At 47.0% G+C, this 15197-nt stretch overlaps 1 protein-coding gene across 2 annotated transcripts in view; it reads right to left on the reverse strand.

Annotated features, from left to right (window-relative positions):
- The window catches only part of LOC144179495 (anionic trypsin-2-like), a 122530-nt gene that overhangs the window by 44848 nt on the left and 62485 nt on the right, over window positions 1-15197 (reverse strand). For both annotated transcript variants that reach the window (XM_077707870.1, XM_077707869.1), the window contains 2 exons: window positions 9211-9301; window positions 5057-5240 (listed from right to left, as the gene is read on the reverse strand). In XM_077707870.1, coding sequence (XP_077563996.1) covers window positions 5057-5240; window positions 9211-9301 — 275 coding nt within the window. The remainder of the gene's footprint in view (window positions 1-5056; window positions 5241-9210; window positions 9302-15197) is intronic.

Consider the following 15197-nt stretch of genomic DNA (forward strand, 5'->3'; position numbering starts at 1 on the left):
GGCCTCCCCGGTGTCGCGTGGTGGCGGCTCCAGGCAGGGTCGGTTCGACATCTCGATGCTCTCCTCGAAGATAGTGAGCAGCGCTCCCACGTGCGAGTTGGGCTGGCTACGGAACCTCTGCAGGAGCGCAGCCCCATCGTGTGCGTTCAGCAGGCTCAGGATGTGCCACAGCCCCGTCTGCAATGCACGCATCTCGATGGGCCAGGTGTCCGCGCCGGTGTAAGTGCCTGCCACCGGGGACGCGTAAGGAAGGCCCAGGCAGAGCTGGACGGCGCGGCGCTGGTCTATCTCCAGCTCCTGCCAGCATCGCGTTCCCAGGTAGGCGAGTGGAAACACGTACAGCACAGCTGCGGAGGTCATACCGTGGAACAAGCGCTACGCCCCTTGGTGTGAGCCGCCATTGCTTCGAGCCAGAAGCTGCCGCACCCCTTGGAGCACCCGTGCGCTGCGTGCCCGGAGGGAGTTGACAGCTGGCAGCCATGTGAGCCGGCAGTCAATGAGCAGCCCCAGGTACTTCACGGTCAGCCGCCAGGGAAGAGGCCGTCCGTTGAGTGTGTTGAGTGCATTGCCCGTCGAGCCCTGCATCCTCCCTGGTGCAGCACAAGGGCCTGCGTTTTGGCCTCCGAGAGATGTAGGCTACGGCTCTACAGGAAGACTGCAACTGCTCCCAGACCCTGCTGGAGGCAGGCCTTCACTGTGTGGTAGTCTTAGGTGGGGCCATAGGTCCAGAGTGCCACGTCGTCAACCCATACCGCCACCTTTACTGGGTGTCGCAAGCCTGGAGGGATGCAGTAGGGGCGAAGAGCCAGCATCAAGTGGAAAACGAACGGGCTCAGCACGCTCCCCTGAGGCATCCCGGAGCGGACGTCTCGACGACTGCTGGTCGCCCGGCGGACCTTCACCCGCAGTGCCCGGTTACGCAGGAACGCCCGGATGTAGCCTCCGAGGCGCCCCACAACGCCCATGCCGTCCAGGGCCTCCATGATGGCCCCGTGGGTGGCCGTGTCGAAGGCCGACCGTATGTCCAGCAGAAGCAGGAAGGCCACCTTCTTGTCGTGGCGGGCCTGTTCCAGCATGGACATGACGTCCCCCAGGGAGTCAGCCGTGCAGCCGTGCAGCGGTGCCGCTTGAAGCTGCTTTGCTGCTCCCGGAAGACGCCGCTGTGGTCCGCGATCCACTCAAGACGGGCCAAGCCTGCACTCTCCATGACCTTCCCAGCAGCTGACATCAGGGACATGGACCGGTAGGACTCTGGCTCCGTCAGGGGCTTGCTGACCTTGAGAATTGGCGAGATGAGCCCCATGAGCGAAGGTGTCGGCAGGGCACCAGTCTTGTAGACCCGTTTAAACATTCGCAGATGCCGCTCCAGCTGAGTAACGTCCAGGTTCCGCAACATCTGGTACGTCACCCTGTCGATATTAGGAGCGCTCCGCCGCTTGGGGCAGCGATTCAGGTCGGCTTGCATCTCACGGGGCTTGATGTTCGTGGAGCAGAGGGAAACCATTCTCTGGCCGTGTGGGGCGGCTGGCGCCGCGTCCGGTGAGGCCGCAGCAACTGGAGGCGGGGTTGGAGCGCCCCTGGAAAACTAGTCAGTGAACAGCTCCACCAGGGCCCCTTCCGTGATGCCCAGGGATATGGCGACCGCGAGCAGGAGACACCGCCTGGTGTCTCTTTCGAACTTTGGCTGGTGTCTCTTTCGAAATCGAACTTTGGGCTTTATTTTTTCCGAAATATTCGTTGCTCATATACGTTACTCCTATGGGACAACTGGGGGATCCGCGGGAAAATCCGGAATATCCAGCAAGTCCGAATTTTCGGAGTCCGAAAAGCGATCGGCTACTGTATGCATGCATGCATGCATGCATGCATGTATGTATGTATGTATGTATGTATGTATGTATGTATGTATGTATGTATGTATGTATGTATGTATGTATGTGTGTATGTATGTATGTATGTATGTATGTATGTATGTATGTATGTATGTATGTATGTATGTATGTATGTATGTATGTATGTATGTATGTATGTATGTATGCATGTATGCATGTATGTATGTATGTATGTATGTATGTATGTATGTATGTATGTATGTATGTATGTATGTATGTATGTATGTATGTACGTATGTATGTATGTATGTATGTATGTATGTATGTATGTATGTATGTATGCATGTATGCATGTATGTATGTATGTATGTATGTATGTATGTATGTATGTATGTATGTATGTATGTATGTATGTATGCATGTATGCATGTATGCATGTATGTATGTATGTATGTATGTATGTATGTATGTATGTATGTATGTATGTATGTATGTACGTATGTATGTATGAATGAATTGAAAACATTTTGCTTATGTCCCAAGGAAACTTAAATGAAATGAAACACTACTCTCTGCACTGTAAAAAATACAGCACATCCTTGACTGTTTATAAAGGTGTGTTTTGCGTAGCGCTTGAGGCCTTTTTAGTGATATTTATTTAGTGAACAAAAATGTTTGAGGGCATGTCGCTTGAACGCAAAGGTCAATAAAAGGGTCCAAGCCGGTAATGTGTGTTTTCACCGCTTTGTTCGAGGTGTCAAGGACAGTTTCGCATGGAACGTCATCAGGTATTTGAATATATCTAATTCGAATATATCTAATTCATTGTTTGTATGCTGGTTGGTGCGCAGAAACCAAAAGCTAAAATTCCATATCGCAGGTTACGCTGCCCTCAGGCTTAAATACCAACGGGTGCAGATTCTCAAAGTGATATTAAATCAGTTTATATAACTGGGCAGATAGTGTTCTGAGGAGTTTGATAACGTATTCCCCATGATTCTCCAGGACATTTGTTCGTGAAAATAGAGACCCAGGTATTTAATCGACGTTGTAAACTGTAACGGCACACATGCCGGTTTGTGAAGGAACACAGCGTGGTTATTTTCATATTTAAAACATTCAGTTTTTTATTCAGCCATACTTAACAGCATTTTGAAGTAGCGCTATTTGCCCTTATACCCCTTTATTTTTATTTCCTATCGATTTCTACCGAAGACTGCTCTCTCCCAAAAAGGCGTATGGTCAATTTTACGTTAAACTCTCACTAGAAAGAGGAGGAAGAAACATTTAGTTGAGCAGTCAATGCTGTTGGGTTGACCGCCAGTTAGAGGACCTTTTTAGTCCAGGAAGCCCTGGGCCATGGCGGCCTGTCTCGCCCGGTGTACCAAATATTGTTGGTTATCCGGGTTGGAGCTGGTCAACCGACGTTCAAACTGCTTAAACGACGGATTTGAATTTGTGGCAAGGGATGATGCGTGGCGGCACTCCCATACCATGTGGTAGAGAGTGCATGGCTCCATGCAGAATTTGCAAGTGTACTGTGTATAATGTCGGATGTATTGAGTGCAGTAATGTACCATGTGGAAATGTGTGTGTTTTTAGCTGTCTGTAGATGACCGTGTCTTCGCGAGACATGTTGAGATGTTGAGGCGGAAAGGTTCTTCGTCTGAAGCAGTAGTAGGGCAGGATGTCACTGTAACTTCTGGGGATTATTTCTCGTGTTGGGCTCATGGAAGGACTGGCTGACATTCCAGCAGGAGGCACCCAGCGTGTATGAGCTCGGGCTGTGGCATGAGCCGCCTCATTCCCTTCGAGTGATGAATAAGCCGGTATCCATATCATTAAAATTTCTGGTACATCAGGGTGGGCGATAGAATTTTTGGTGCCGATGATAAAATGCGTCAAATTTGGAAGTTTCGACAAGCTGTTTCGAAATCTGCTATGATGGTCACATGCTCTTTGTCAGAGGTAGGTAGCTGCAAGGGCGATGGCTGCTCCTTCGGTGGTGTCGATGTCTTTGGTAGGTATAAAAGCAGAAGCTAGCTCCAGCCCCTGATTATTGACTATGCTGATGGCGTGGGCTGATCGACTGGTGTGTAGTGATACGCCTGCGTACCTAATGCCAGAGTGTTTCCCGTATGCAGTTCGAAGAGCTTTAACTCTTGCCTTGCGTCCTGCTTTGTTTTGGATTGGATGCATGTTTCTTGGTATCGGGGCGACAGTGATGTTTTCTCTAACGTTTAGGTAAATGCGTTGATTACCGTTATTGCCTTTCGGAACTTCGTAACCCAGTTTTCGTAGGATGTGTCTTCCGGCCTTGGTGAGTTTTAGGCGTTCCATTTGGATAGTTTTGTGGGCTTCAACCAATTCCTCTCAAGTGTTGTGCACGCTTAATTGCAATAATTTGTCTGTAGAAGCAGTGAGGGGTAAACCGAAAGAAAACTTGTAGGCTTTTCGGATCAAGATATTAAGTTTTTTTTCGTTATCTTTCAGGGCTAGATATGGCGTTCCTACGTAATTCTACTCGTTATGAATGCTTGCACAATTTTAATGGTGTCCTGTTTTTTGAAGCCATGTCGGCGATTTGTGATACTACATGTAAGATGTAGAACTTGATGAGTTGTGGTTTGCAGGTTATAGAGCGTTGTCATGTAGTGTAAGTAATAGTTGGCGGGGCGTTTATACCTGTGGGATTGGAGCGTTGTTAATTTAGGTTCTATATCAGGAATTGGCGCCGGGGCCGACCTCTGGTTCGTTTTTTAAGAAGCAATGATTCGGATTTATCTGGGGAGCAGTGCAGGCCACAACCGCGAAGGTACTGTTGGGTGGTTTGAATGGCTTCTTGAAAGTCATCTTGCTCTTACCAGATTTTTTATTTCACTCAAAATAAATTTAATAAAATCAAATTTTGAATGTATCAGTACCATGGCTGACAGCGGCGCTGTGTTATAAACTGATAATCTCAGAAAGGTGCACCTGTCCACGTCATATAATACACGCATTTGGGCACGATATTTGGGCACGATGCCACTTCTATGACGGGTGACGCATCACAGCTGATCAGCGATTGATCCTTCCTGCATCAGGTGCGCCTGGAACCTAATGGGAATTGAATATGAGGTGCTAACTGCAAATAAAAGCTCCGAAGCTATCCTGGCGAAAGCGAATGCCCGTTCGTTTATCCGCGAAGCTTCTGAAAATGCGTCGGAATTGCGCGCACTCACTGAATTCCGTCTCGCCCCATCCTGTAGCGATGCACCGCGCCTTTGAGAAGTCCATGTGCGGTTCAGGCAAGCAAATGGTCTGCAGGTTTGCGTTCGCGCCGGCTAGGTCTACGGGATCACTCAGTCGCACCAGTCCAATGTCGTTGCGGAACGTCTGGATGTCGAACTTCTTGTGCGGAATCATCTGCGAGAAACGCCAATGGCAAACGCTTTCAATACAGTTTCTGGACGTTTTTTATTCTAGCGATGTTGGTAAAAAGCCTGTAGTAGCTACTTACGAATCTCTTTGGCTAAATAAGCCGGCAGACAGCGGCTCTGACAGCTCTGAAATAATAGCTCTGACACCGGCTACTTGGCAGAAACACGGGTGAAAATTTAATTGTTAAGATGTCGTGTCCCGTCCCTTGAAAATAGACTGTTTTCAACTCAGGATGTCAGAAAACCTCCTGGTTCGAGTCAAACCTTGTACGTACGTAGGCATGTATATAAAAAGTATTTCCGGAATATATGCCTAGTGTGCATTTGAAAGCAGCCTTGAGCGACCGGGAATGTCGGCCTACACAGCCCCACGCGACAGTAGCCGTGAATGGGCCCAGTCCCTGGGTACAAAATGGCGTCACAGGTACCGATATGAGCCAGAAAGCCAGAAATATCGCCGCTCAACCTAACAATGTATTTAGGTGCGAGATGGGGAAGAACTGCTGACTGACATCTGTATCCCACGTCATACTCTTTGAAAACGCACCAAATGTTCCCCTGTACCTTACCGAAAAGCCGAATCATTAAAATTAGCTGAGAGGTTATATTTATTTTATTATATTTGTGGATACTGCAGGCCAAACGCCATAGAAGGAGGTACACCAGTACAACCATAGAATCAATACGTGCGTAACACAGCTTCAGTAAAATACATCTCAGTAAGAGGTGAGCAAAGGACGCAAAAAACAACGCAAATGCATCAAGTCAAAACATCCAAAATAAAGTTGGAGTGGGGGTCGAAACTCGTAGTAAATAAACATTTGGTTCATGAAGATCTAACCCCTGGATGTAATCAGCGGGGTAGTTGCTCCATTCTGTCATAGTTCGCAAGAAAAAGAAAACTTCAAACCTATTAGTACGGGCGAAATAGGGGGTTAAAGAAAGAACATGCGAGTGACGACTTTGCCGGGCCGAAGCTGGAGTCACGTGAGCAGATGGATCTTACGGAAGTTTTTTAACTGGTGAATTCAAGAATTTGGAGGGAGAAGCTTGCGTTGTTATAGTAGTGTTTGGATTCTATTATCTTGCATTAGCTTCGTAACTGATACACCCCGACCAAACTTCGTATAAATAAAACGCACTGCTTACCTTTGAATCGTCTCAAGAGATCAAATGTTAGATATAGTAGGCGGATCCCACACGATACAAGCGTATTCTAGCTTAGGACGTATTAAAATGTTATATGCTAAAAGTTTTACTTGCGAGGGGGCGTCTCTGAATTCGTGCCTCAGAAGACACAGTTTACGGAGAGTCGAGGACAAAACATAAGTGCATTCGAACACAACTCATTTTTTATTGTGAAGCTCAGGTATTTAATTTGCTCGGTTGGCTCGGTTTGCTCGGTTTGCCCAGGTATTTAATTGGCTCGGTTGGCTAAGGGTTGGCTGGGTGCCGAATAGAAAAACTGAAAGGATTTTTTTGTTAGAAATTCGCAGGAAAACACATTTGTCAAAATGTAGCAGCATGCCACATTCGTTGCGCCACGAAATAGTATTGTTAAGCCAGTGTTAAAAGCGAATTGGTGGTCTGGCGTTTGTACATCAGTGTAAATAATACAGTCGTCTGCAAATATTCGTAGTCTAACCGGATCAGTAATAATATTACAATATCATTGCAATACATTAAAAACATCAGCGGTCCTAGCACACGGCCCTGCGGTACGCCGGGATCAACTGGGAGATGAGGTGAATTCTGCCCACAGGCGTCGACACAGGCGTCGAAACCCAAGCCACTAGGTAGTTAAGAATACCTATAGCCTGTAATATGTGGATAGGTTTATTATGGAGAACACGGTAAAATGGGAAATCGAAAAATGAGCAAAATAACGCTATCGCATTAAAACTGCGCTACAAAGGGACAAGAAAGTGACAAGGGTGAGCACTGACTAACTACAATTTTCTTTCGTCGTGGTTGAATATATACGTTGGGAAAGAAAAACAAAGTAAAAAGAAAACAAAAAACAGACAAAAACAGATGTTTATGTGTTATTGTTTTCCTATTGTTTGTGTTTCTTTCCGAGGGTATGTATTCCGCCACGGCGAAAAAAATCGTCGCTTTTAGCCAGCGCCCAGTCTTGTCACTTTCGTGCTCAGTTCCAGCGCAGTTTTTGTAAAATCAGTAGTACTAACAAGGTCGCACTAACGCCCTTCTCTAAGACCCTAAATAAATTTGCCCGGTTAACACTGTCAACTAGGATATAGCGGGTCGTGACGGCTGCTAGTATTCACGGCACGAAATTTAGTTTTTCTGCCCGTTTCGGGCTACGGTGACCAAAAATGATTTCACCGAAAGTGAAACAACGGGACATTATTACGACGAGTTGGAAACGTGGGGATAATCTTTTGCTGTTAAGACTTAAAACGCGACAGGGCGTCGCAGGCAATTACAAAAGTAGGATGGCTTTTAGGCTTTACGTGCGTGATATTCTTCAGAAAAGCAATTGAAGCCTACACCATCGCCTCTGAACTTTAGGCGTTGAAAGCCACAGACCTGATAAAATCGGAAGCCTTAAATTAGGTAGCCTTTGCAACTGGTACCATAAAACTTGGTGAAATGTGAGATTTGCAAATGCATGCAAAAATGTTAGAAGGAAGCGTTTCACACAAGCCTTAGCCAAACAGGACACGCTTGCGGTCAAGATTCATTAAAAATCCCCAATACCGTCGCACGAGAATATCTGGGAGCTTTGGCTCGGTTGCATCCAGTGACTTTGCTTCCGCTCACTGGCCAAAAGTAAGTGCACCTAGTAAAGCGTTCGGTACGCGTTCGGCAGCGCATAATATGCTCATGTTAATTCTAACCGCAGGAGGATGCTATCTGAGTTGATATTAATGAAAGTCGGAACTAACGAAAGTGACGAAAACTGCACACTGCCATTGGGAAGCAGTAGGGCATGTACGCAATTTTATGCTTGCAAAGAAAATGATCGCAGTCTGCCTTTTGTCCCTAAAAGCGGCAGCGAGCACTTTTTCCTCTAACGAGCCATTGCATCCGCGAGCTTCCTGCTGGTTTTCATCAAAAATTAAGAAAAGACAGACGGCACTCCATGCAGTCTTGACTTTCGAACGAATGGCCGCACTGGTTCTTCGTCATCATCGTCGTCCTCCTATTCCTCTTCCTCGACTGGCAGAGACTGATTCTACGTATGTTACCTGAGAAATGATTGGTGATTTGCCAGCGCACCACACACCACCGCACTCCTGTCCACACCGACGTGGTCTGCAAAGAACATGTCTTCCAAAACGCACGCTATACGTGTTTCCGGCTGGTTTGACCCGATTTTACCGCCGGTTTTTGTCCTGGAGTTGATGCTGTCACGTGTGTTAGCGGGTGCGTATATCTGGACGTTTGTCAGACGCCAAGCCGCCTACGCGGTGGTGCGTAGTTAGAATTACGCATGGTGGAACCTACAGAAATTCGAACTCGTGGGCTTTTTTGTACACGGACTTCTATGGAGGCTTCGACCGACCAAATCATACAGTTCGAATTGTCCATAAATTCGACTTATTTAAGTTCGAATTGACGAGCTTTCACTGTAAAACAAAGGCGATTTTGTAGTGTCGCGTTGTGTCTAAAATGTGAATTTGTCCTATTGTGTCAATGATTTATCAGTGACTACACATTTTCAAGGAACCTATCTGGGCCACTGATTCACGTCGACAGTGTCCTAGCTTCGGTAATCCATAAAATAGGGCACAAAAAGTAGACCGTACGCCAGCACCCACTGTGAGCGTAGTCATAATAGCACAACGAAGCAGGTTGATGAAGTTTAAATCTCTTGTGCTTGAGATAGTGCGCTAGTGTAGGAGGGAGGGGGAATTGCCGAATTGTGTCAAAAAATGGCCCCACATTCAAAAGGGAGTGGAAAAGGAAGAAGTAGCGCAGAAAGCACTCACCAAATCCCCTTTGGCGTGCACCTCGCCGGGCTCCATGGCGGTCTTGTTGAAATCCCCGAGCCGGAAGACGTACCTTGAGATGTTTTTCCGGCTTTTAACGACAATCAGAAAGGAAAGAAACCACGCGGAAAATTAGCCAGCCTCATGACCCCTTACACCGCACCAAAAAATCCAAGGCTACTTCGTCCTGTAAAAGTTAATGACCACAAGAACTGTAAACATCGTGGTAAGAAAACCCTTTTCGAAAACTTCATTGCACCACTCTTTTTCACTTAGTACGGCCGTCACTATGTCGTTGTTGTTGCTGTGATACTCCCGTCTGGGTGGTTCTGTGGCTGCGGCGTTGTGCTGCTGCGCCCAAGGAGGCGGCTTTCATCGCGGTCGCGGCGGCCGCTTTTCTGTTGGAGGCTAAAGAAGTAAACGTCCGTAGATATTACCAGAGTCTTTCAAAGCATTGAAGGACTCTGATATTACGATGCAATGTGAGCATAAACGGGTTGTCTACATTAATCTGCAGCCCTCCACTTTATACGGCGCACTCGTAGCCCAGGGGCGGTATTCCCGTGTTTTGTCCCTTTTGTGTCCCTTTCAAAAGTGTCCCTTTTGAGCGAGTCCTGATTGGCGAACAGCGAACACCCGGATGTGACGCTATGCAAGCGCGGCGGAGCTATGAGCCGCGGCTACTCGGAGCAGACGATTTGGAGCAGACGATTTTTCGTCGCCTTATTGTTGGTTCGCTCGCGGAACAATAAACACATAAAAGATACTCTGATACGGTTTAAGTTCTTTAAAATGCGTTTGCAAGAACAGTTACGGTATTTGAATCAAAGGTCCACTGCTTTACCGGAAGTACGTCACGATGAAAGGGACGCAAAAGGGACGTTTTCAAAAGGGACAGTTACGAGAATACCGCCCCAGGTGTACGTTCGGCGTGTAAAATCGAGCATGCACTGATAGTTAAAGTTTTAGGGATAAACGGGAAACAAATATTCTCACTCAAGATGTACCTTCAAGTTCAACTGCTGTAACAGATGATATTTTGTGCAAGATGTATTCTTCAACTTGTCCAGTATGTACTGCTTCGACCTATTGTTACCTCTGTTACCTCTGTTACCTCTGTTACCCCTTACGTAATGCCTTCGGGCCGATAATAATTAAATGAAATGTGAATTTTAATTTTGTCGCTATGAGATAGAAAAATCAGGCAGAAACAGTAGCTCCTTTGGGAGTTTTACAAAGGCGTCGAAGCATTTCCCTGTAATCATTTCTTAATAGCCTTCGTGTGCTGTGGCGTTCAACTTCGGCCGGAAACACCGCCGAAGAATCTGACAAAAGAAAAACGCTGTTGCAACGCTGGAATGGCAATTGTGCTTGTATTATCGGACGAAGAAATTGCGACTGAAAGCGAGGTAAACCAAAATTTTTTGAGGAACTAGGCGTCATTGAAATGAAAAAAATTCAAAACGATAATTTATATTACATACAGTGTCCTTTTTTGTAGGGCTTAGGTTAATCTAATTAGTCATGAATCATGGGGAAATCTGTCACGTAGCCTGTTAAAGAGATTTTACTGCGCTTTTGTATAACCGGGCACAAAATGTCATCTCTGTCAGACAAGGAGTGTGTTTCAGTGTCACATCACATCGCGAAATTTTCTGAGCGCTGTATTTCCCACTTACCCGGCATCCGGCCTTTTTGGTGCTATTGACACACCACATCGATATATAAAAAAAATTAGTGCCTTTCCACTCTGTGAAGAAGGATGACCTGCAAAGCTGGACGCAGTCCACGGAGTGCACGTAACGAAACCACGTTTATCATAATGTGTGATGGAGCATATTTCCTAGCCAATTAGTTGAATGAACCTCTGACGGATTCAAGCTTTGTTCTTGCAGATAAACATAAAACTACCTGTGTCCCTCCCACGTCGTAAGCGTCTTACTGTTTGTGAAAGGCGGGGTTCAGACTGTTGCAGCAACTGTCGTAATAACCTTAAATAATGACATCATTTCACGCCTCAGCCAACCGAACTGCGTGTAATGACATTTTTTACGTCCATAGATCACGATACGGGTTTTGCGTCGGTAATATGAACATAGCCTAACACGCAAACTCATTCCGCTCTACCTATAAAAACTTCGGACAGGTCCCATCGGGCCGTTTAACGTCCGCGTGTAAATCTCGCACCAGCACAACAGACATGCAATCCATCAGTCCACGCATGACACTTATAGCTGCGCGTGCACGCCTCCCGTCGTCCCTACCACTATTCTCTACTACAAACCTACGCACGCATAGACCGGCAACCAGTCATGTGCGCGAGCTTATAAGTGGCAGACGCCGTCGAAAATATCCCCTGAAAGCCCTCTGAAGAAGTGATAATGGCTCACGCCGGCCTTCCAAGCGGGCAATTTCCTGTTCATCCGGGAGGGATTCGCCGCTACTCAACGAGCTGAACTTGAGGCGGCCGGTAACGGCGGCGACAGCAGCTTTCCATTGTATTTGTACCCATTCGCGCTTGCGCTCAAACCAACGCTTAGATTCTTGCTCTTCTTCCTCCAAACTAACGGCATGCATCGATCCCATAATGATTTAAAACCTGGAAGCCCTTGAGCTCTATTCTCGCGTACAAACTTGTGGCTGTTCATTTTCCTTCCCCCTCTTATGCATGTTACTGTGTGTGTAAGATGTCTGAGTAACACCTAAACCCACACCCGAACCACTCGAGTGAGGAGGACAGCCGACTAACCGCATTGAGCCATGTAATTTCGACGTCTAAATACCAGCATAACCGGCATTTCATCGGTAGTGGCATGAAGCCTAGCAGTGCGTGCACGACCCATATTTTTTCTACGCACAAACCGTGCACGCATAAACCGGCAACCGGTGATTGCTCAGACTTCAGCGTGAAAGACACCGGCTAAAATGTCGCTTGGAAGGCCTTCCAAGCTGAAAACGAAATATGGGCTCAAGTCGGCGTTCCAAGAGGGGAAGTTTCTCTTCTACCTGGAGGGGTTCTCAACTACTTGGCGAAGTGAATTTGAGTGGAAACAGCGACGGCGGGCTTAGGCCCTTTGGCAGCCGTTACCTGGGCTTCGTTGGAGCGGCGTCTGTTATGTCCGCATAACCGAGGAGCGAACGCAGCAGCGGCGAAAGAAAGAAAACGGAGAGGAGCGTCGAGCGAAGGGCGAAGTGGAGTACATGTGCGGCCACGGCGTCATCTGGCTCACTGCGTTTCCCTCACACATGTTTCATGTGTCGCCACTAAGGAGCGCCTTCTCCCGACACTTTCCCCAGACGCTGTTCCATCCTCCGCTAATCCAAACCACGGGAAATTTGCGCAGGAGGTTCAAACACGATTGCGACATGCTGGCTGGCGGCGGCGGCGCACTGCGAGCTAGCAGCAGAGTAGCGCACGCGGCCGTGCGTTCGCTGATCACGAGAACATTTCCTGAGACGCCGTAGAAATGCGCCGTTACAGAGAATACTTCAGCTCGCGCTGTGCACAAAGAGTGTAGTAATCGTCAAAGCATTTTTTTACGCCCATCCGTCCTGGTTTTTTTCGCAATCATCTGATAACCGCATACCGCCGTTACCTGCCGGCTGCCAAAGGGGCATCGGTGGAGGCGAGGGGGAAGCTAGTTGTGAAAGAGGTGTCAGCGGTGGTGAGGAGGAGCCTCGGAGCGGCGCCGAGTAAATCGATGACACCGGAATGAAAACTCGGGGGGTTAGACATATACTGCTTTGCAGCAAAAATAAAAAATAATAACAATAATACGAGGAGTGTTGGTTTGTAGAAAAATTGTGTTCTTCGTAGTCCAGTGTGCGCCCGCATTTTTGCGCAGATACGTATTACAGTAAACAAAACTACTAACACTTAGGCATTACTAAAGCAGACAACTGAATAATGTCACCGCAAGATCTCGTTCTTTTTATTTTTTTTTTAGCGGTGGTGCATACAACCCCAAGAAAATTCTTTCTGGCTATACTCCACTGCTCGCAGACGTTGCACATTATTCGGAATCGGTCTTCGAGGAATGTTCTTCTTAATTGTTGGTCGGGGGGGTGCTCTGGTTCGTGGCTGTGATTGGCAGTTCCACCAACCAGAGCACCCCCGCGACCAACAATTAAGAAGAACATTCCTCGAAGACCTATTCCGAATCATGTGCAACGTCTGCGAGCAGTGGAGTATAGCCAGAAAGAATTTTCGTGGGGTTGTATGCGCCACCGCTAAAAAAATAAAAATAAGGAGATCTCACGGTGACATTATTAAGTTGTCTGCTTAGTTTATTTTTTATTTATTTTGTACATACTGCTAGCCTAACAAAGGCTTTGGCAGGAAAGGGTACAGTAGTGAAAGGTCAAAAAGGTACATGATCATTCAGACATATTTCAACAAGAGTAGCAAGAGGCATTTGCCTTGGTTGAAGCAATCATAACGATAATACCCATGCTGCGACATACACAATGCGACATTTTCTGAAGCAAACTGAAGAGCAAAAAACACGCGTACAATATTACGTAGTAACAAAGTAATAATTAGACAATCCGGACAGAAAAGAGTCACGGGACGTACAATCAACAAGTTCTTGGGGTAACACATTCCATTCTCTGATGGCCTGCGGAAAAAAGGAATACCTGAAGGTGTCGCTGTCAAATCTGTATTCGAGTAATTGTTTATTGTGTTTTGTTCTAAAATTTCTTGTATGGGAACGTGTTAGGTACCGGTCTTTGTCTATTTTTAGAGAATTTCTCTGGAGAAGAAACAGGAATTTCACTCGAAGGCATCTTGCGCGATCGCTGATTGTTGGGAGCCCAGCTGATCTTAACAGTTCAGTTGGTGAATCATGACGGCGGTATTTGTTATAGATGGATCTGGCTGCTCTTCTTTGTACACCCTCTAACTTTGCTATTGCACACTTAGTATGTGGGAACCAGCATATGACGCCATATTCGATGATAGATCGAACGAGTGACGTGTATGCAAGTAGCTTGGTTTTTGCCGAAGCGTATCGGAGGGACCGTTTGAGGGAAAGAAGCGCTGAGAGGGATTTAGTTGAAATGTATGACACGTGCTTGTTCCATTTTAGATCACAAGAAAGAATGATACCTAAGTGTTTGTGTTCATTGACCCTTTGTAGTACACTTTGGTGGATTTGGTACGGAAAAAATAAAGTGTTTTTGCCCTGAAAAAACGTTATCACCACGACGCTGAAAAGGAACTGCAGCTGATGGAGTCTTAAACCAAAGCAACGCGTGCCCAGCAACGTTATTTGCCACTTTGAGGACTGTTGCTGTTTGTAGTATGTGTATTTTTGTACCATGTTTAGTCGCATTAAGGCACATAGCTTTACACACTCGATTGAGCTGAAAAAAGGAGTACGGAACCTTTAACGCTGCGGTATTTGCGAGGGGTACCAGAAACCAGGCTCCGTCGCCTACGTCACGTAGCGGTAGCATAGTGGGCGAGCGGCTAACAGAAGCAGCTGTTTCGGTGTTGACAAAGAGCGGAAGGCAAAACTTAACTGTTTTACTGCATAGCGAGAGATGAACAGCGGCGACAGAGGAATAGTAACCTTATGGGCCAGATTATAGTATTTCTCGAGCAGAGCAACAAGAGGATCCTATACAGTCGGCCGAGTAAAACGCGCTCCAAAGGAACGCGTATTTATAACCCGAGGTGCCAACGGTCAATCAGCTTTATCGCACGGCTAGACCACAGTGAAGACACATACGAACACTCTTTAAAGGCCTCGTGGGCGCACGCACACGTTAAGTCTGAGAGAGGGAGAAGAGAAGATCTCGCCGAGCGGCGTCCGCCCGCAGATGCATGTCTCCACACGTCTCCGCTACAACAGTTTTGTATTTTACAGCTAGCGCCGCCTGAGTCACCGCCAGCGGGCTCCACGCGGTGGGCGCTTGTAGTAACATGTTCGAGGAAGGCGGGCTCTGCCGCCAAGCACAGGGAGCTTCCCTGCGCTACACAA

The sequence above is a fragment of the Haemaphysalis longicornis genome, unplaced genomic scaffold (genome assembly GCF_048455015.1).
Source record: "Haemaphysalis longicornis isolate Haplotype H1 unplaced genomic scaffold, Haemaphysalis longicornis Haplotype H1 scaffold_4, whole genome shotgun sequence".
NCBI classification, from domain to species: Eukaryota; Metazoa; Arthropoda; class Arachnida; order Ixodida; family Ixodidae; genus Haemaphysalis; species Haemaphysalis longicornis.